Genomic DNA, 20962 nt, shown 5'->3' with positions numbered 1-20962 from the left:
GAGAGAGGGGCCTAAAAAAAAGTTTAAAATAAAAAATAAAATAAAAAATTAGTTTGACAGAAAAAAATAAAAATAAAAGTTCCAAGAAAAAAAAAAGCTCCCTTTTCTCATAATTAAGTTATATATGATTGGGAAAAAAAGAAAAGTAAACATATTAGATATAACTGCGTCCGTATCGACAGGCTCTATAAAATATCACATGATCCACCCCATTTAAAAAAATATATAAATAAATCACAGTTCCATTTTTGGTCACCTTGCCTCACAAAAGGTATAATACCAAGCGATAAAAAAAGTTGTATGGCCGCTAGCACATACGCAATACCCAGTGCCCATAGCTCTGTGTGCTTTCATTGTGTAAAAAAACGGATTGGATACATATGCAAATTAACCTGAGATGAGTCCTGTCCCTGACTCATCTCACATACAGGACTCATCTCAGGTATATTTGCATATGTATCAAATCAGTTTTTTTACACAATAAAAGCACACAGAGCTATGGGGACTGGGTATTGCAGATGTGCTAGCGGCCATCTAGCAGCCCATGTCCTCAGCTCTATACACAAAATCCCGGTGACAGGTTCCCTTTAAATAGACAAGAAAAATACCTGCTTATTTTCGAAGTGCGATTTTATCAGTTGATGTTAACTAGAGCATCTGAAGAAAACATAAGAATGTACGGTCATAAATCCTAACCATAGTCCAGGGCAACAGATGACATAGCTATGATGGGGCGGCACACTGAGTCACCAAGATCAAGTCTGTGGCCACAATACAAAGCTGAATCACCACAACATCATAGGAAGCAGACAGTCCAAGCGTTCACTGCCGCAAGGTTAACTAAGGAAATCATAAAACCAGTTTGTTTTTAAGAATCCTGACCTGACAACTTTACATTAACCTTTTTAAAGACACAGAAATGGTGTCCTTGCTCTTGGGCCAGGGTTTCCAGGAGATCCCCATAGATCTCACATACTAACATATCCAGTGTCTTAATACTGTAGCTCTAATCCACTGGGACCATAGTATCTAGCCTCCTGTCAAACCTGCAGCTTCAGTCCAAATTGTAATACTGTAGTAGTCATTAACACTGCTCTATAGTAGAAAGAAACATTCAGGATACTTTATCCAAATCTACATTCTTAAGACTCAGAAGTCAGAGTATGAGCGCACTCATCACAACAACGTGACGTTCACAGGAAAAATGCAAAGCAAGACAAGAGTGGGCAAGAAAGGCATCTTCTTATCAGCGCTCAGGAAGAATGCTGACAACCTTGTCTGGAAAGGTGGCCATACGCCGAACAGGCGCATGGCCGGCAGTTATTATCATCATGTCAGTACAGTACAATAGCCCTGCAATCAGAACTGACTGCATCATAAAACGTGATGATGCAGTAAGTTTGGGTCAGTGGAGCCGCGGTTGGTCTAGGACATGCGGCCGACACACAGGCCGTGTTTCCCAGACTGAGCACGGTTGTGTGAATCAGGCCTAAGCCACCGCCGGCCCTCTGAAAACCAAGGAGCGGGCCAAAGTCAAGACACCCCTATATACTCATTAGGTCAAGGGCAGCAACCTCTGGCACCCCAGCAGTTGTGAAACTACAACTCCCAGAATGCATACTTGAAGGGCTGTTTTTGAAACTCCCATAAAAGATAACAGAGCATGCTGGGAGTTGTAACAGCTGGAGTGCTGGAGGCTGCACACCCCTACATTAGATGGTTGGCCAGTCCCTGGGTTTGGCCAACATTAAAGGGGTTTTCTGGCATTTTAATATTGATGAGCTATCCTCATGATAGGTCATTAATATCAGATCAGTGGGGGTCCGACTGACACCCGGCACCCCAGCCGCTCAGCTGGTTGAATGGAAGGCCACATTCCATGCGAGTGCTGCCTTCCTTTGTTTACCTGCTCGCAGTCGACAGTGCACCAGCAAGCCGGCATAACTACAAGCCATCCCATTCATTTCAATAGGATGGCTCGTTCCTGTACACTTGAATAGACAACACACTAAGGCCTCTTGCACCGACCATGGGGATGTTGCATGCGGATCGTGACCCCATTCACTTGAATGGGGTCCGCGATCCGTCCGTCCCGCAAAAAGATAGGACAAGTTCTATCTTTTTGCGGAACGGAAGCACCGGAATGGAACCCCACAAAAGCATTCCGTAGTGCTCCCGTAGGGTTCCGTTTCGTATCTCCGGATTTGCGGACCCATTCAAGTGAATAGGTCCGCATCCGTGATGCGGAATGCACATGGCCGGTGCCCCTTGTATTGTGGTCATGTGCAAGAGGCCTAAGGGTTGGTTCACACAGTTTTTTGGAGGAGGTTTTGAGGCAGATGTTTTACAGCCACAGCCAGAAGTGGATCGAGCATAAAGGAGACGTACAAGCCTTCCTTTATATTCCTAATCCTTTTGAAACCCCTGCTGGCTTTGACTAAAACACCTGCAGGAAAACCTGCCTCAAAAAACTCAGCGTGAACCTACCCTTAAGGCTACTTTCACACTAGCAGCAGCCTTCTCCAGCAAGCTGTTTCGTCAGGTGAACAGCCTGACGGATCCGTGCTGCCGCTAGTGCACGCATGCCGCCAGGAGTCCACTCCGGCCCCATTCACTATAATGGGGGCAGGCCGGGCGGCCGCATGATGGTGAATGGGGCCGGAGCGGACTACTGGCAAAATTCATATCGCCTGAAACCGCGCGAGACGTCAGTAAATTCAGTTGGCATTCCTATCTGCGGCTTTAAAAACATTTCAAAATAGGAATCCGAAGTCGGGTTTGCCACCTGTTGGTACCTCGATACCGTGCCCGACTTCGGATTCCTATCTGAAAATGTTTTTAAAGACGCAGATAGGTATACCGAAAATGTTTTTAAAGATGGAGATAGAAATACCGAATGAATTCACCAAAATCTCGCAAGACTTGAGGCATTAAGAATTTTGCCTACGCGCAGCCCATACATTTTAATGCTGTACAGAGACAGCATTAAAATAGAAGTTTTTGAACAAATCGACTTTGGATCTATGATCCGAAGCGCGATTCACTCAAGACTAGTGAGGATCATTATTGCATCCACTGTACATTGGATGGGATTAAGTAAAAACAGACTCATTCAATACGGAAATCTCACACAGTTTGTGTAGCTCCCGTTCATTATTATACAGAAGTTATGGAAACAGCAGAGTGTAGCCCAGTCAGCCATTTTTGCAGATCCACTCGGTCCAGCGCTTACTCTGGTCATTCGCATTGGCATAGATGGATATAAAAACTCTTTGGCCTCTTTCACACGGGCGAGTAATCCGCGCGGATGCGATGCGTGAGTTGAACGCATTGCACCCGCACTGAATCCCGACCCATTCATTTCTATGGGGCTGTTCACATGAGCGGTGATTTTCACGCATCACTTGTGCGTTGCGTGAAAATCGCAGCATGCTCTATATTCTGTGTTTTTCACGCAACACAGGCCCCATAGAAGTGAATGGGGTTGCGTGAAAATCGCAAGCATCCGCAAGCAAGTGCAGATGCGGTGCGATTTTCACGCACGGTTGCTAGGAGACGATCGGGATGGAGACCCGATCATTATTTTTTTCCCTTATAACATGGTTATAAGGGAACATAATAGCATTCTGAATACAGAATGCATAGAAAAATAGCGCTGGAGGGGTTAAAAAATAAATAAATAATAATTTAACTCACCTTTGTCCACTTGATCGCGCAGCCCGGCATCTCCTTCTGTCTCCTTTGCTGAACAGGACCTGTGGTGACGTCACTCCGGTCATCACATGATCTTTTACCATGGTGATGGATCATGTGATGACCGGAGTGACGTCACCACAGGTCCTGTTCAGCAAAGGAGACAGAAGGAGATGCCGCGCTGCGCTATCAAGTGGACTAAGGTGAGTTAAATTTTTTTATTATTTTTTTAACCCCTCCAGCGCTATTTTACTATGCATTCTGTATTCAGAATGCTATTATTTTCCCTTATAACCATGTTATAAGGGAAAATAATACAATCTACAGAACACCGATCCCAAGCCCGAACTTCTGTGAAAAAGTTCGGGTTTGGGTACCAAACATGCGCGATTGCAAAACGCATTACAATGTTTTGCACTCGCGCGGAAAAATCGCGGGTGTTCCCGTAACGCACCCGCACATTTTCCCGCAACGCCCGTCTGAAAGAGGCCTTTAAGGGTACATTCACAAGGGACAGGTCCACTGCAGTTTTTCTGGAATTCCACAGGAGAAATTCGCAATATTAACTGAAATGCTGCTCATTTAAAATCTGCACCGCAGGTCAGGTTAAGGGCTCATTCACACGACCGTAGGTATTTTGAGGTCCGCAAAAAATACAGATGACGTCCATGTGCATTCGGTATTTTGCGGAACAGCTGGCTATTCATAGAACAGCACTATCCTTGTCCGTAATGCGGACAATAATAGAACATGGAAATGGAATGCACACAGAGTAACTTCCGTTTATTTTTTTTGTGGAACTATTGAAATGAATTGTTCCGCATACAGTCCGCAAAAAAGAAATAAAAAAAACAACAGAACGGACAAAATATACGGTCGTGTGAAGGCTGTGCTCACACTGAGTTTTTCTGTGCTGAAAAAAAAACAAAAACCGAAGTGGAATCTGCTTCTAAGGCTACTTTCACACTGCCGTTTCTGGGTCCGCCTGTGAGATCCGTTTCAGGGCTCTCACAAGCGGCACAAAACTGATCCGTTCATCCCCAATGCATTCTGAATGGATAAGGATCCGTTCAGAATGCATCAGTTTGCCTCCGTTCAGCCTCCATTCCGCTCTGGAGGCGGACACCAAAACGCTGCTTGCAGCGTTTTGGTGTCCGTCTGACGAAACTGAGCCAAACGGATCCGTCCTGACTTACAATGTAAGTCAATGGGGAAGGATCCGTTTTTACTGACACAATATGGTGCAATTGAAAACGGATCCGCCTCCCATTGACTTTCAATGTAAGTCAAAACGGATCCGTTTGCATTATCATGAACAAAAAAAAAATAATAATTCTAACGGATCCGTTCTGAACAGATACAAGCATTTGCATTATAGGTGCGGATCCGTCTGTGCAGATACCAGACAGATCCGCACCTAAACGCAGGTGTGAAAGTAGCCTAATCCTGACCAAGAATAAACAAACACATCACTTATTTCTTCATGCCATGGTTTTTAAAACTGCTAATGGAATAAAAAAATTTAAAAAACATGGCATGTAAATCTCCCGCTGAAATCAATGGGTGATGGATTAAATGTATTTTATGAGCAAATTTTAGGTGTGGAATCCGCTCCAAAAGCAACGTAAACTAAAACCTCTGTGTGAACATAACCTAAGGCCTCCTGCACACGACCGTTTTTTTTTCTCTGTTTACTGGCCGTTTTTTGCGTTCCGTATACGGTCCCATTCATTTCAATGGTTCCGCAAAAAAAACGGAATGTACTCCGTATGCATTCCATTTCCGTATTTCCGTTTCTCCGTTCCGTTGAAAGATAGAACATGTCCTATTATTGCCCGCAAATCACGTTCAAGTCAATGGGTTCGCAAAAAAAACGGAACACATACAGAAATGCATCTGTATGTCTTCCGTATCCGTTCCGTTTTTTGCGGAACCATCTATTGAAAATGTTATGCCCAGCCCAATTTTTTCTATGTAATTACTGTATATGCCATACGGAAAAACGGAACGGAAAAACGGAACAGAAACGGAAAAAAAAAAAATAAATGGAACTACGGATCCGTGAAAAACGGACCGCAAAACACTGAAAAAGCCATACGGTCGTGTGCAGGAGCCCTAAGTCGGTGATTGTGAGCCAAAACCGGGTGCAGATCCAAAACCCAGAACAGGTACAAATCTTCCCATTACACCTTATCTCTGTGTAGTCTTCACTCCTGGTTTAGGGCTTGTTCACACGACCGTTGGTGTTCCGTGCCCGTGCTGTGAACCGCAAATTGCGGTCCGCAATGCACGGGCACCTTGCGTGGGGCAGGCCTATGGGGATCACAGACCCATTCACTTGGATGGGTCAGCGATCCCTCCATTCCGCAAAAAGATAGAGCATGTTCTATCTTTTTGCGGTGCAGAGGAACGGAACCCCAAAAAGCACTCCGTAGTGCTTCCGTAGTTTTGCGTTCCGTGCTTCCGCTCCGCATCTCCGGACCCATTTAAATCAATGGGTTTGCATCCGTGATGCGGAATGACAACGGAACGGTGCCCGTGTATTGCGGGTCCGCAATACGGGAACGGGACACCAATGGTCGTGTGAACGAGCCCTTAGACTCACAATCACTGATGGAAATCACTGACTAAACACTGACAGTACGAAAGCGACCAAAAGCCAATTTCACACGAGTGTATTCAGTGCGAAAAATGAGCTCTGTGTGTCATAGGTATCTCCCACCCTGAATACTGCTTCTAGGACATAACGCCATGGGACTATAATGATTTATAATGCTTTGTATTCCTGCCCGACCTCAACTCTAAAGAACTGTACTGACTTAATGCCATCAGTACAATTCATTGGAGTTAGGCCTCATGCACACGACCGTTGTGTGCATCCACGGCCGTTGTACCGTTTTCAGTTTTTTTCCGCAGACCCATTGACTTTCAATGGGTCCGTGGAAAAATCGGAAAATGCACCGTTTGGCTTCCGCGTACGTGATCCGTTTTTCCAGTCCGTGAAAAAAATAAGAAATGACCTATTTTTTTCACGGACAACGGTTCACGGACCCATTTAAGTCAATGGGTCCGTGAAAAATCACGGATGCACACAAGATAGTCGTCCGCGATCCGTGTCCGTTTTTCCTATCATTTTCAATGCAAACTTGACTTAGTTTTTTTTTTCACTTTTCATGTCTGTGGATCCTCCAAAAATCAAGGGAGACCCACGGATGAAAAAAGGACACGGATCACGGAACAACGGAAACCGTTTTTGCGGACCGCAAAAAAAAACGTCCGTGTGCATAAGGCCTTAGGCTGCATTCACACGTCCGTGGTGTGTTGCGGACCCGCAAATTGCGGGTCCGCAACACACCAGCCTGGCACCCCCATAGAAATGCCTATTCTTGTCCGCAGCTGCAGACAAGAATAGGACATGCTCTAATTTTTTGCGGAGCAGCGGAGCCAAAGATCGGGGCCGCGCACCGCAAATGCGGACAGCACACTGTGTGCTGTCCGCATCCATTCCGTCCCCATAGAGAATGAATGGGTCCGCACCCGTTCCGCAAAATTGCGGAACGGATGCGGACCCATTTTGCGGACGTGTGAATGGAGCCTTAATGTCAGGCAGGAACACACAGCATTGTAAATCATTATAACGCCATGGGTCTAGGTCATGGGAGCAGCTTTCAAGATGGGAACACTTCTGACACAAGTAGCATTATTTTTCCCACTGCCTAAAGACTCATGCACATGTTCGTAGCAGTTTTTGCAGTCCACAAATTACACATCCACAAAACAAGGATATCGGCTGTGTGTGTTCAGCATTTTGCGGAACAGAACACTCTGCCTTCTATAGAACAGTCCTATCCTTGTCTGTACAATAGAGAAGAATAGGACATGTCCTATTTTTTTGCGGGGCCACGGAACGGACATATGGATGTGGACAGCACAAGGTGTGAGGTCTGCATCTTTTGCAGCAACACTGAAGTGAATGGGTCCAAATCCGACCTGCAAAAAATGTGAATTGGATGTGGACAAAAAAACACGGCTGTGTGCATGAGGCATAAGCATCTGTGAAACAGGCCTTAGGCTGAATTCAATGAGCATTAGGCCTCATGCACACGGCCGTTGTTTTGGTCCGCATCCGAGCAGCAGTATTTGCGGCTTGGATGCGGACCCATTCACTTCAATGTGGCCGCAAAAGATGCGGACAGCACTCCGTGTGCTTTCCGCATCCGTTGCTCCGTTCCGTGGTCTGCAAATAAAATATAACCCGTCCTATTCTTGTCTGTTTTGCGGACAAGAATAGGCAGTTATATTAAAGGCTGTCCGCGCCATTCCACAAATTGCGGAATGCACACAGACGCCATCCATGTTTTGCGGACCGCAAAACACACAACGGTCGTGTGCATGAGGCCTTATACAGATGTATTTTGGACCCATATTACTTCCATGTGTTATGGACATCCCCAATTATATCTATGTTCCTGAGAGGTTGGACCAGTTAGACCCTCTGTCGGGCTGTAACACACGGGGGTAATAGACAGAAAATACATGTGTATTATGCTTGCATGAATCCTGCGGCACTGCAGTTCCTTGGGCGTCTATCCAGGCACAGAGGCTTATTCATGAGTACAACTGTGCCTGGTAGGTGCTACAACTCCATTTATGTGAATGGGTTAAACTGCGGCCACAGCTGCACGTGCACACGAGCCCATCTGCCTGGAGAAACAATGAAGGGCTGTGGTGCTCCAGAGAGCGCTGCAGCCCTTCATTCAGCTGATCATTGGCGTCAGACCCTCACCAATCACACATTGATAGGCAATTCTAAGAATGGGACATCAATGGGGTTTTTCTCGGAAACCCCCTTTGAGATGTATTTGTCAGTTTTAGCCAATAGATATGAAATATGCAAAAAAAACTTGAATTGGTAGAATGGTGTTGAATAGAGACGTGAGGATCACAACTAGTGGAGTCATGTTCAGAATATGAAAAGGAGTGGTTCTGAATTGGGCATTCATCATACAAACACAACAACCCAGCAGCACTATTACTCTACTCTTCTTGGCAAGAGAACTCTTGTCTGTGCAGATTTTAAACCATTTGAGGATACATAAGACTTAACAGTAAGACTTGTCTAATCTTCTATAGCTCCAATATAAATATATGCAGATTCTCAGGACTCGTCAAGTCATTTTCTGTTCTCAGCAGCTCTTCCCTCATAACAAACACTACTGCACATTTACCCGCCAATATAATGCGTCTACTATTTATTAGGTACACATCTCGCTGTGATGAATGAAAGACTCACCGACTCAAAAAATAGCATTTTTACATAAAGAAATAAATATACATATATTAATACACTGTAATATAAATGCATGTAAATCTAAAATGATATACAAATGCAAACTGTGGCCAAAAGTTTTGAGACGGACACACATTTTGGTTTTCACAAAGTTGCTGTTTCAGTGTTTTTAGATCTTTTTGGTCAGATGTTTCTGTGGTATACTGAAGTACAATTCTAGGCATTTCATACATTTTTTGATTTTTTTACTTTTAGTTATTTATTTTACAACTTTTATTGATAAATCCATCAAGTTTATGCAAAGACTCAATATTTCCAGTGTTGACCCTTCTTTTTCAAGACTTTTGCAGTTCGCCCCAGCATGCTGGATATCAGCTTTTGGACCAAATACGGACTGATGGCAACCCATTCTTACCTTATCAGTGCTTGGAGTTTATCACAAATTTTCTATAGTTGTTTTGTCCACTTGTTTTTTTAGGATTGACCACAGGTTCTCAGTCGGTATGAGATCTGAGGAGCTTTCTGGCCATGGACCCAAAATTTCAATGTTTTGTTCACTGAGGCACATGGTTATCACTTTAGACTTGTGACATGGTGCTCTATCATGCTGGAAAAAACATTGATCATTACCAAATTGCTCCTGGATGGTTGGAGTTAGAGGATGTTTCTAATACCATTTTATATTTGTGGCAGTGTTCTTAGGCAAAGTTATGAGTTAGCCCACTCTCCTGGATGAGATGCAACCCTACACATTAGTGGTCTCACGATGCTGTACTGTTGGCATGACACAGGACCTATGGCAACGCTCACTTTTCTTCTCCGGTCATTTTTTCAGATGTGCCAAACAGTCTAAAGGCGCTTTATCAGAGAAAATAACTTTACCCTAGTCATTGACACCAGGTCATCCTCGAAAAGCCTTCACCTCACTGTGCATGCCAATCCTACAGTATTCAGAGACCATTCATGTGTGCTTCTCATCCAAGGGAGTGGGCTCGCTCACAATTCTGCCTATTGGCATTGCCATGAATGAAGGAATGGTTTCAAAACATCATCCAAGAGCAACTTCTATCAGTGATCCAGAAGCTATTTGGTGATGAACAATTCCTTTTCCATCATGATGGAGCAACATGTCATAAGGCAAAAGTGATAACTAATAACTATGTGGCTCAGTGAACAAAAAAGTTTTGGATCTATGACCAGGAAACTCCTCACATTTCAACCCCATTGAGAACCATGGTCAACCTTTAAAAAGCAAATTCACAAACTAAACACAGAAATTGTGGTAAACCCCAAGCACTGATTAGGTACGAATGGGTTGCCAGGAGCCAGAATTAGCCCCAGGATCTGCCAGGGTGAACTGCAGAAGTCTTGAAGATAAAGGGTCAAGTTTTTGCAATAACGTGATGTATAGAAGTTAAAAAAAAAAATTTTGAATTGTACTTTAGTACACCATAGAAACATCCGACAAAAAACACTAAAGCAACAGGTTTGTGAAAACAAACAATGTGCGTCATTCTCAAAACTTTTGACCATGACTCTACCTAGAATTTTCTTGGCTTTGGATACATTTTTCTCTGTGCACACTTCAGACAGCAGGTGGGCAAGAGGGATCCTTGCTTTGTCTGCACATTGCAGGATCTAGTACAGGAAGTAACTATGAGATCATGTTAAGACTTGATGTATATAGCTGTAAGCACACACTACAGTTACTGAAATCAGAACCCAAGCGCTAAATTCAAGCACACCCTGCGGTCATTTAAAAAAAAGTTCAAAAGCAGCACAACAAAATGACACAAGTCCAAACCATAAGGCCTCCTGCACACGACCGTATGGCTTTTTCAGTGTTTTGCGGTCCGTTTTTCACAGATCCGTTGTTCCGTTTTTTGTTTCCGTTGCGTTTTCGTTTCTGTTCCGTTTTTCCGTATGGCATATACAGTATACAGTAATTACATAGATAAAATTGGACTGGGCATAACATTTTCAATAGATGGTTCCACAAAAACGGAAGACATACGGATGCATTTCCGTATGTGTTCAGTTTTTTTTGCGGACCCATTGACTTGAATGGAGCCACGGAACGTGATTTGCGGGCAATTATAGGACATGTTCTATCTTGAAACGGAACGGAAATACGGAAACGGAATGCATACGGAGTACATTCAGTTTTTTTTGAGGAACCATTGAAATGAATGGTTCCGCATACGGACCGTATACGGAACGCAAAAAACGGCCAGTAAATGGGGGGGGGGGAAACGGTCGTGTGCAGGAGGCCTAAGAAGAAACTTCTTTTTAGGAGCATATGCAACAAATGTTGAGAGACATGACTAAGGCATATTTCACTTGTTTGTGTCCGGTGATGACATTCGTGACAAGAGGTTCATCCGTGAACATATCCAGAATCCGTGTATGGTATGTGTGTGCCTTTTTGACCTCCATGTGTCAAAAATGGACACTGCTAGGCTGAAAATTAATTTCCAGAGGATCTCCTACCAATGATCCATAGAGTATAATATGTGCGAGGGATCTATAATCATGGGCAAAAACAGGGTATGCTTCCGCAGTGTCACCATAGACCCACGGTCCATGGAAAACCACTGATGTCTGAATACACACATTAAGGTCAATCGGTACATGTGAGACCGTGGACAGCACACGTCCATGATTCACCGGCATGTGAAAGAGGCCTATATGTACTATTAATTATGAGCTGTGACTGTCGCTCAAAAGTTTGTGCCCAAACTCATTTTGGCTACAAACCAGAGTCTCACTTTATTTCACTAGTGTCTTTATGATATTTGAACACCCAAAAACATTAAAGAAGAACAAACAGGACATCATGGTGATAACAAGTCTCCTCGACCACACTGTGTATGGGGAGCATATGTGATTTAGATCAATTTCTACACTAGAAAAACAGCAATGTACCCTGCAGGGAGAAAACCATGGAGAGGCTGTCCTAAAAATGGCGGCTTAATTTCTCCAAGCGTGTCCTGTGTGCTATTAAGTTAACAGGTAAGGGGAACAGAAACCCAAGTGTGCCTTCAAATGCAGCAAATCTTGTCGCATACATTTTCTGAGACTAAATATCAGTTCCATTGATGTGAATTGCCGTATGCATGGAACTGACTTTCAGTTGCAGAAAATTTCTGCAGTAAGATGTACCACATGTGAAGGCCCCAGCCCTGAACTTAATACTGTAACCCCTTCCACTCGGGCATCAGTAGGAACCTCCGCTTCTGAACCATCCTTACTTATTTTCTACCATGAAAGGCTCTGTTCACACTGCATGTAGAATATCCATTTGGTGTAGGTCAGTAAATGCTCCTGGCGCATTACATGAAAAATACTTCTGAAGTATACAATAGTACACCATAGAGCCACCTTCCTCTCTGTGCAGGAATGCAAAGGAAAGCAAGGATGCATCATCCGCACCAAGGACATGTCCTTAAAGGGGCTGTCCGGGTTCAGAGCTGAACCCGGACATATCCCCATTATCACCCAGGCAGCCCCCGACTTGAGCATCGGAGCAGTTCATGCTGCGATGTTCTCCTTTGCCCTGCGCTAAATTGCATTTTCTGGAGTTCCGGTGACGTACTGGGCTCTTCATGGGGAGGCTTCCGCCTAGCAGGAAGCCCGGTTACGTCACCGGGTCTGATGGGCGGACTTTAGCGCTGCCCTAGCGTGTAAAACGGCCAGGACAGCGCTAAAGCCCGTCCATCAGAGCTGGTGACGTCACCGAACACACTGCTGGGCGGAAGCTTCCGCCCGGTAATGTGTTATTGTAAATAAAAGAGCCCTTGCCCTGCGCGATCCTACACAGGGCAAGGGAAAGCATCGGAGCATGAAATGCTCTGATGCTAAAATCAGGCGGGCTGCCTGGGTGAAATTATGAGCTGAACCCGGACAACCCCTTAATGGCAGCCAATCGCAGCTGTATGTGGGGTCATGTGATTAGAAGACCTGTTCTCATGACAGGTCCTAAGTAAGGATATTACGTTATCTCACACAGAGGAGAATGGAGATCAGCAGAGTCCATCTTTGGGGGAGGGGGGGAGAGAATCATTAAAGGGAACTTGTCATTACAGGTTCATACTGCCGGGGATTTGGACACCACTAACTTGAAGACAGGATCCCCTTTATGACCCTACAGGGTCCCCATCAGAGAAAGCTTTTACTCTAACTTTACATAATGGCCTTGCTCCCCATTTATTTCTAATTTTATCCACTTAGCTGTTATAAACGATGTGAATGGTGCCATGTATAACCAGGTATGGTACAGCAGTGCTCCAGAATTAGGCCTCATTTTTTTAAGTTCCGCAAAAAAAGGGGTCCGTAGGTCCGTGATCCGTGACCGTTTTTTTGTCTGTGGGTCTTCCTTGATTTTTGGAGGATCCACGGACATGAAAAAAAAGTCGTTTTGGTGTCCGCCTGCCCGTGCGGAGCCAAACGGATCCGTCCTGAATTACAATGCAAGTCAATGGGGACGGATCCGTTTGACGGTGACACAATATGGTGCAATTGCAAACGGATCCGTCCCCCATTGACTTTCAATGTAAAGTCAGGAGTCCCTTTTATACCATCGGATCTGAGTTTTCTCCAATCCGATGGTATATTTTAACTTGAAGCGTCCCCATCACCATGGGAACGCCTCTATGTTAGAATATACCATCGGATTTGAGTTAGATCGTGAAACTCAGATCCGACAGTATATTCTAACACAGAGGCGTTCCCATGGTGATGGGGACGCTTCAGGTTAGAATATACTAAAAGAACTGTGTACATGACTGCCCACTGCTGCCTGGCAGGTGCTGCCAGGCAGCAGGGGGCAGAACCCCCCCTCCCCCCCTGTATTTGACTCATTGGTGGCCAGTGCGGCCCCCCCTCCCTCCCCTGTATTTAACTCATTGGTGGCCAGTGCGGCCCCCCCTCCCTCCCTTGTATTTAACACATTGATGGCCAGTGCGGCCGCCCCCCTCCCTCCCCTGTAGTTAACACATTGGTGGCCAGTGCGGACGGCCCCCCCCTCCCTCCCCTGTAGTACTGTATATTAATTGGTGGCCAGTGGGCCCCCCCTCCCTCCCCCTCCTAATTAAAATCTCCCCCCTATCATTGGAGGCAGCGGAGAGTACCGATCGGAGTCCCAGTTTAATCGCTGGGGCTCCGATCGGTAACCATGGCAACCAGGACGCTACTGCAGTCCTGGTTGCCATGGTTACTTAGCAATTTTTAGAAGCATTATACTTACCTGCGAGCTGCGATGTCTGTGACCGGCCAGGTGCTCCTCCTACTGGTAAATGACAGGTCTGTGCGGCGCATTGCTTATAGCACAGACCTGTCACTTACCAGTAGGAGGAAAACGGCACAACGGCCACGGATGCACACAACGGTCGTGTGCATGAGGCCTTAGAGAAATGCATCAGTGGTGGCTTTCTACCACCAAACCTTGTAGAGAAATGCCTGAAGAAGGGTGTTTTACCGCCTGAATGGTGGTAGCAATAAGAAATTCTTTATTTGCAAACATAGTCAAGTGAGTGCTATCTATAATTCTAGAACTGCTTGACGCAAGACCTATAGGGGTTATCCCATTTCAGAAACATCCCCCCCCTCCCCCCCTCATGTGCCGGGCCCTGGTCCCCGCACAGCCGCTGCTGCTTCTCCCTGCACACCAATGAAAACATCCGGTGTCGGGGGGGGAGCAGCCAATGGCACGTAGGGGCGGGGATGGGCCTCCCTAGCATCGCCGCCTGCCATTGGCTGCTCCCCCCCCTCCCCCAGACACGGATGTTTTCATCAGTGTACAGGGAGAAGCAGCAGCGGCGGTGCAGGGATCAGGAGCGGCGTAAGTATATTCCCTCTGAGGGGCCCGGCACATGGGGGGGGGGGGGGGGATGTTTCTAAAATCGGATAACCCCTTTAAAGGAGTGCCCATAGGCCAGTGCTTTTTTCTACCAGTGTGCAAGCGCAGCCACCGCTGCTAGATTGCAGGGTGGTCGTAACCATGGAAACGAGCAGTGTATAATGTGGTGGAAATTAATTCCAGCCAGCAAAGGAAGCAATATGGACAATCAAAATACATTAGTAACTGCCTTGTATTAACTTTCTCAGCCATTTGCTGAAGTGAGACAACCCTTTTAAGATTAGAGGAATCAGGGTACAACTACATTGCGCAGTCGTGTGCTGCTTCCAACATGGCCACATTTGAGTACCGCAGCAAGGGACAGTACTGAAGGTGCCGCATAATCATTATCCGTGCAGACTGACTAAACTGTGCGGTGTCATTATTTTAATTAGAGGCTGGGCATTACAATCGAGTCATACCGCTCACCTGCGCAGTGTGGTCGTAACCTTACTGACTTTCCGTAAAAGGGGATGTCCGGTTTCCTATATTAATCACCTATCCCCGGTATGAGATTGGTGGGGATCACACTCCTAACACCCCTGCCGACCAGCTGTTGTAAGAGAACGCAGCGCTCACCATTGATATCTCAGCGGCAAGCAGGTGCAATTACAGCTCATCAGTCCCTATTCACTTCAATGGGAAGGAGCATTCGCGTGAATGGGGTGGAGAAGCTGTAATTACATGTGCTCGCCTCACCACTGAGCTGAAGGAAAAATCTACCTCAAAACTAAAATCTCCATAAACCTCTGTGTGAACCTACCCTAAGTTCTCATGCACATGACTATGTATTTTGTGGTCCGCAAAAAATGGATCCGCAAAAAATACGGATGATGTCCGTGTGCATTCCATGTTTTGCGGAATGGAACAGCTGGCCCCTAATAGAACAGTCCTATCCTTGTCCGTAATGCGGACAACATTAGGACATGTTCTATTTTTTTGCGGAACGTAAATACGGACATACGGAAACGGAATGCACATTGAGTAACTAACTTTTTTTTTTTTTTGCGGACTCATTGAAATGAATGGTTCCGTATACGGTCCGCTAAAAAAAACGGAACGGACACTGAAAGAATATATATTCGTGTGCATGAGGCCTAAGGCTAATTTCACACCAGCATTTTTGGTCAGGGAAACAGCTACGATGCCCAGTTCCTGTACTCAGTCATTATGGTGCCACCACATGGTGCACGTTTCCTGGACTGAAAGATGACCCACTAGCTCTCCTGACATGACTATTTTAGTAAATAACCGCACTCCCTATGAACTAAATAATGCTGGAGCAGCTTTTCTTAGAAATTGTGGCATCCCTCATTATTCCCCCTAGAAAGGACTGAATACATTTACTACTGGGTGTCACCGTTCCCCTTGTCAGTGCGCTGTGTTCTGACACACCGACACCGTCCAGTCAGTGCTGACTATGTACAGGCGCATCCTAGTCACAGGGGAATGGCGGGGACGGACTGAGAACTTATAGGGCTTATCCAATAGTACAAATACCCCCCACAATCCCTCATGTTGTAGGCAGGTCCACATTCACAGAAGGTGGGGCAACACAAGTAGGTGGAGCCAACATAAGTAGGCGGGGCCAGCAATACCACAGTACAGCACAATATACCGCCCCAGCAGAACCAGATACCACAGTGCAGCACAAAATACCACCCCAGCAGAACCAGATACCACACTGCAGCACAAAATACCACCTCAGCAGAACCAGATACCACAGTGCAGCACAAAATACCACCTCAGCAGAACCAGATACCACAGTGCAGCACAATATACCGCCCCAGCAGAACCAGATACCACAGTGCAGCACAATATACCGCCCCAGCAGAACCAGATACCACAGTGCAGCACAATATACCGCCCCAGCAGAACCAAATACCACAGTGCAGCACAATATACCGCCCCAGCAGAACCAGATACCACAGTGCAGCACAAAATACCGCCCCAGCAGAACCAGATACCACAGTGCAGCACAAAATACCGCCCCAGCAGAACCAGATACCACAGTGCAGCACAAAATACCACCCCAGCAGAACCAGATACCACAGTGCAGCACAATATACCGCCCCAGCAGAACCAGATACCACAGTGCAGCACAATATACCGCCCCAGCAGAACTAAATACTAAAGTGCAGCACAATATACTGCCCCAGCAGAACTAAATAATACTACAGTGCAGCACAATATACTGCCCCAGCAGAACCAGATACCACAGTGCAGCACAAAATACCACCCCAGCAGAACCAGATACCACAGTGCAGCACAAAATACCACCCCCGCAGAACCAAATACCCCAGTGCAGCACAATATACCGCCCCAGCAGAACTAAATACTACAGTGCAGCACAATATACTGCCCCAGCAGAACCAGATACCACAGTGCAGCACAATATACTGCCCCAGCAGAACCAGATACCACAGTGCAGCACAATATACTGCCCCAGCAGAACCAGATACCACAGTGCAGCACAATATACTGCCCCAGCAGAACCAAATACCACAGTGCAGCACAATATACTGCCCCAGCAGAACCAGATACCACAGTGCAGAACAATATACTGCCCCAGCAGAACCAGATACCACAGTGCAGCACAATATACTGCCCCAGCAGAACCAAATACCACAGTGCAGCACAATATACTGCCCCAGCAGAACCAAATACCACAGTGCAGCACAATATACTGCCCCAGCAGAACCAGATACCACAGTGTAGCACAAAATACCGCCAAAATCTTCAAATATATCACCGTCCTGAGTTGAATTAAGAAGGGCACCTGCGGCCGTCGGAAATTTCCCTGTAGGGTCTATCGCCAGTCCAGCCCTGGGGAATGGTAACGCCCAGTCTATTTAGAACAGAGGAAAGACACCATACAAATCTCTAAGAAAAGATGCCCCAGAATTGTTATTTTATGTACAATAGAAGGATTTCCTAAAAAATAAAATAAAAGAAGAAGACTAAGCCGGCCACAGAGAAACGTGGAGGAAAGCCATGTCCGCCACTGACTGGCAATACAATCAATGCTATAAAAAGAGTGACTTAATTTCCTCCTGGAGGCCACATTAGTGGTCACCAGTCACACATGACCGTGCACCTGTCAGACCATCCCGCTTATGGCCTGAGTGACTGCTGAGTGCAGAGCATTCCCAGGACTGTCACTGTGAGTGTGAGCACAGCCTGAGTGACTGCTGAGTGCATTCCCAGGACTGTCACTGTGAGTGTGAGCACAGCCTGGGTGACTGCTGAGTGCATTCCCAGGACTGTCACTGTGAGTGTGAGCACAGCCTGAGTGACTGCTGAGTGCATTCCCAGGACTGTCACTATGAGTGTGAGCACAGCCTGAGTGACTGCCGAGTGCATTCCCAGGACTGTCACTGTAAGTGTGAGCACAGCCTGAGTGACTGCTGAGTGCATTCCCAGGACTGTCACTATGAGTGTGAGTCTAGGCTGTGTGCTGAGTGCATTCCCAGGACTGTCACTATGGCCTCTTTCACGCGGCCGTTTTCTTTTTCCGTTTTGCGGGCCGTTTTTGGCGGTCCGTATACGGAACCATTCATTTCAATGGTTCCGCAAAAAAAACGGAATGTGTTCAGTATGCATTCAGTTTCCGTATTTCCGTTTTTCCGTTCCGTTTAAGATAGAACATGTCCTATATTTGGCCGCAAATCACGTTCCGTTGCTCCATTAAAGTCTATGGGTCCGCAAAAAAACGGAATGCATACGGAAATGCATCCGTATGTCTTCCGTATCCGTTCCGTTTTTTGCGGAACCATCTATTGAAAATGTTATGCCCAGCCCAATTTTTTCTATGAAATTACTGTACACTGTATATGCCATACGGAAAAACGGAACAGAAAAACGGAAATACGGAAACGGAAACACAACGGAAACAAAAAAACGGAACAACGGATCCGTTTAAAACGGACCGCAAAACACTGAAAAAGACATACTGTCGTGTGAAAGAGGCCTATGAGTGTGAGCCCAGGCTGAGTGACTGCTGAGTGCATTCCTAGGACTGTCACTATGAGTGTGAGCCCAGCCTGAGTGACTGCTGAGTGCATTCCCAGGACTGTCACTGCGAGTGTGAGCACAGCCTGAGTGACTGCTGAGTGCATTCCCAGGACTGTCACTATGAGTGTGAGCACAGCCTGAGTGACTGCCGAGTGCATTCCCAGGACTGTCACTGTAAGTGTGAGCACAGCCTGAGTGACTGCTGAGTGCATTCCCAGGACTGTCACTATGAGTGTGAGTCTAGGCTGTGTGCTGAGTGCATTCCCAGGACTGTCACTATGAGTGTGAGCCCAGGCTGAGTGACTGCTGAGTGCATTCCCAGGACTGTCACTGTGAGTGTGAGCACAGCCTGAGTGACTGCTGAGTGCATTCCCAGGACTGTCACTATGAGTGTGAGTCTAGGCTGTGTGCTGAGTGCATTCCCAGGACTGTCACTATGAGTGTGAGCCCAGGCTGAGTGACTGCTGAGTGCATTCCCAGGACTGTCACTATGAGTGTGAGCCCAGGCTGAGTGACTGCTGAGTGCATTCCCAGGACTGTCACTATGAGTGTGAGCACAGCCTGAGTGACTGCTGAGTGCATTCCCAGGACTGTCACTATGAGTGTGAGCCCAGCCTGAGTGACTGCTGAGTGCATTCCCAGGACTGTCACTATGAGTGTGAGCCCAGCCTGAGTGACTGCTGAGTGCTTTCCTAGGACTGTCACTATGAGTGTGAGCCCAGCCTGAGTGACTGCTGAGTGCATTCCCAGGACTGTCACTGTGAGTGTGAGCCCAGGCTGAGTGACTGCTGAGTGCATTCCCAGGACTGTCACTATGAGTGAGCCCAGCCTGAGTGACTGCTGAGTGCATTCCCAGGACTGTCACTATGAGTGTGAGCCCAGGCTGAGTGACTGCTGAGTGCATTCCCAGGACTGTCACTGTGAGTGTGAGCCCAGGCTGAGTGACTGCTGAGTGCATTCCCAGGACTGTCACTATGAGTGTGAGTCTAGGCTGTGTGCTGAGTGCATTCCCAGGACTGTCACTATGAGTGTGAGCCCAGCCTGAGTGACTGCTGAGTGAATTCCCAGGACTGTCACTATGAGTGTGAGCACAGCCTGAGTGACTGCTGAGTGCTTTCCTAGGACTGTCACTATAAGTGTGAGCACAGCCTGAGTGACTGCTGAGTGCATTCCCAGGACTGTCACTATGAGTGTGAGCCCAGCCTGAGGGGACAGAAAATGGCAGCTCCTGTCACTTACTCTTGGTGGCCGCTATCAGGTTCTTCCCATCCTTCAGCAGGTCCTTGATGAACTTGTTGGTTCTGTCCAGCTCCGCCTCATGGGCACGTACCCTCTCCCGGAGCCAGGGGCTGTCCAGGTAGCAGTCACTAAACTCCAAGGGCTGCAGCCCCATGCTGAGGACGACCTGGCTCCCAGCCGCACTGCCTCCTTGTAAATCCCTTAATAGGCAACCAAGACGGCGGAGAAGCGGGCAGACCGGGGGTGGCTGCTACACGGGGCTCGGCGGCACCAGGCGGGAAGTTGCAGCCGGTTCACGGAGCCCGGGCTGAGGAGACTCCGAGCTGCGGGGATGTGTGTCCGCTCAGCCCCAGTGCACACATTCCTGCACACAGAGCCCGCCCCACTGATGCCGGTGCCCTCCGCGCACATCCTCCTGTAGCCTCCTTGCACTCCTCCTCTTTCCTTGTCCTCCAGCACGGCCTCCTCTGCCTGGCAGCCCTCCCCCGTCACCTCGGGCCTGACCTCCGGCTCTGTCACATTACAGCCTGGCAGAAGCCCTGTGCCCTGTTCTACTGGGGTGGGGTCCAAGGGGCATTTCAGTCAGCTCTGTACAACTTGGGGACAGATTTTATGACTGCGTTTTACTCATTTTGGGCTACGTTTTTCAATTGGTCTTTATTAAAAATATTCAGTATTTCTGTCACAAAAGGTTAATTGCTTGTCCAAGGCCTCTTGCACACGAACGTTGGGCATCCGTTCCGTGCATTGAATGCACAGCCAACATCCGTGCGGCGGCCGGGACGGATCAAGGGAGACCCATTCAACATGAATGGGTCCGCGATCCGTCC

At 46.9% G+C, this 20962-nt stretch overlaps 1 protein-coding gene across 2 annotated transcripts in view; it reads right to left on the bottom strand.

Annotated features, from left to right (window-relative positions):
• Positions 1 to 20552, bottom strand: part of ARHGAP10 (Rho GTPase activating protein 10) — a 351925-nt gene extending 331373 nt beyond the window's left edge. For both annotated transcript variants that reach the window (XM_040418526.1, XM_040418527.1), the window contains exon 1: positions 20133 to 20552. In XM_040418526.1, the coding sequence (XP_040274460.1) occupies positions 20133 to 20286 (154 nt within the window). In that variant the 5' untranslated portion in view covers positions 20287 to 20552. The remainder of the gene's footprint in view (positions 1 to 20132) is intronic.
• Positions 20553 to 20962: the final 410 nt, after the last annotated feature.

This window comes from Bufo bufo, chromosome 2 (genome assembly GCF_905171765.1).
Source record: "Bufo bufo chromosome 2, aBufBuf1.1, whole genome shotgun sequence".
Taxonomy (NCBI): domain Eukaryota; kingdom Metazoa; phylum Chordata; class Amphibia; order Anura; family Bufonidae; genus Bufo; species Bufo bufo.
This window is presented reverse-complemented; position numbering and strand designations above follow the sequence as displayed.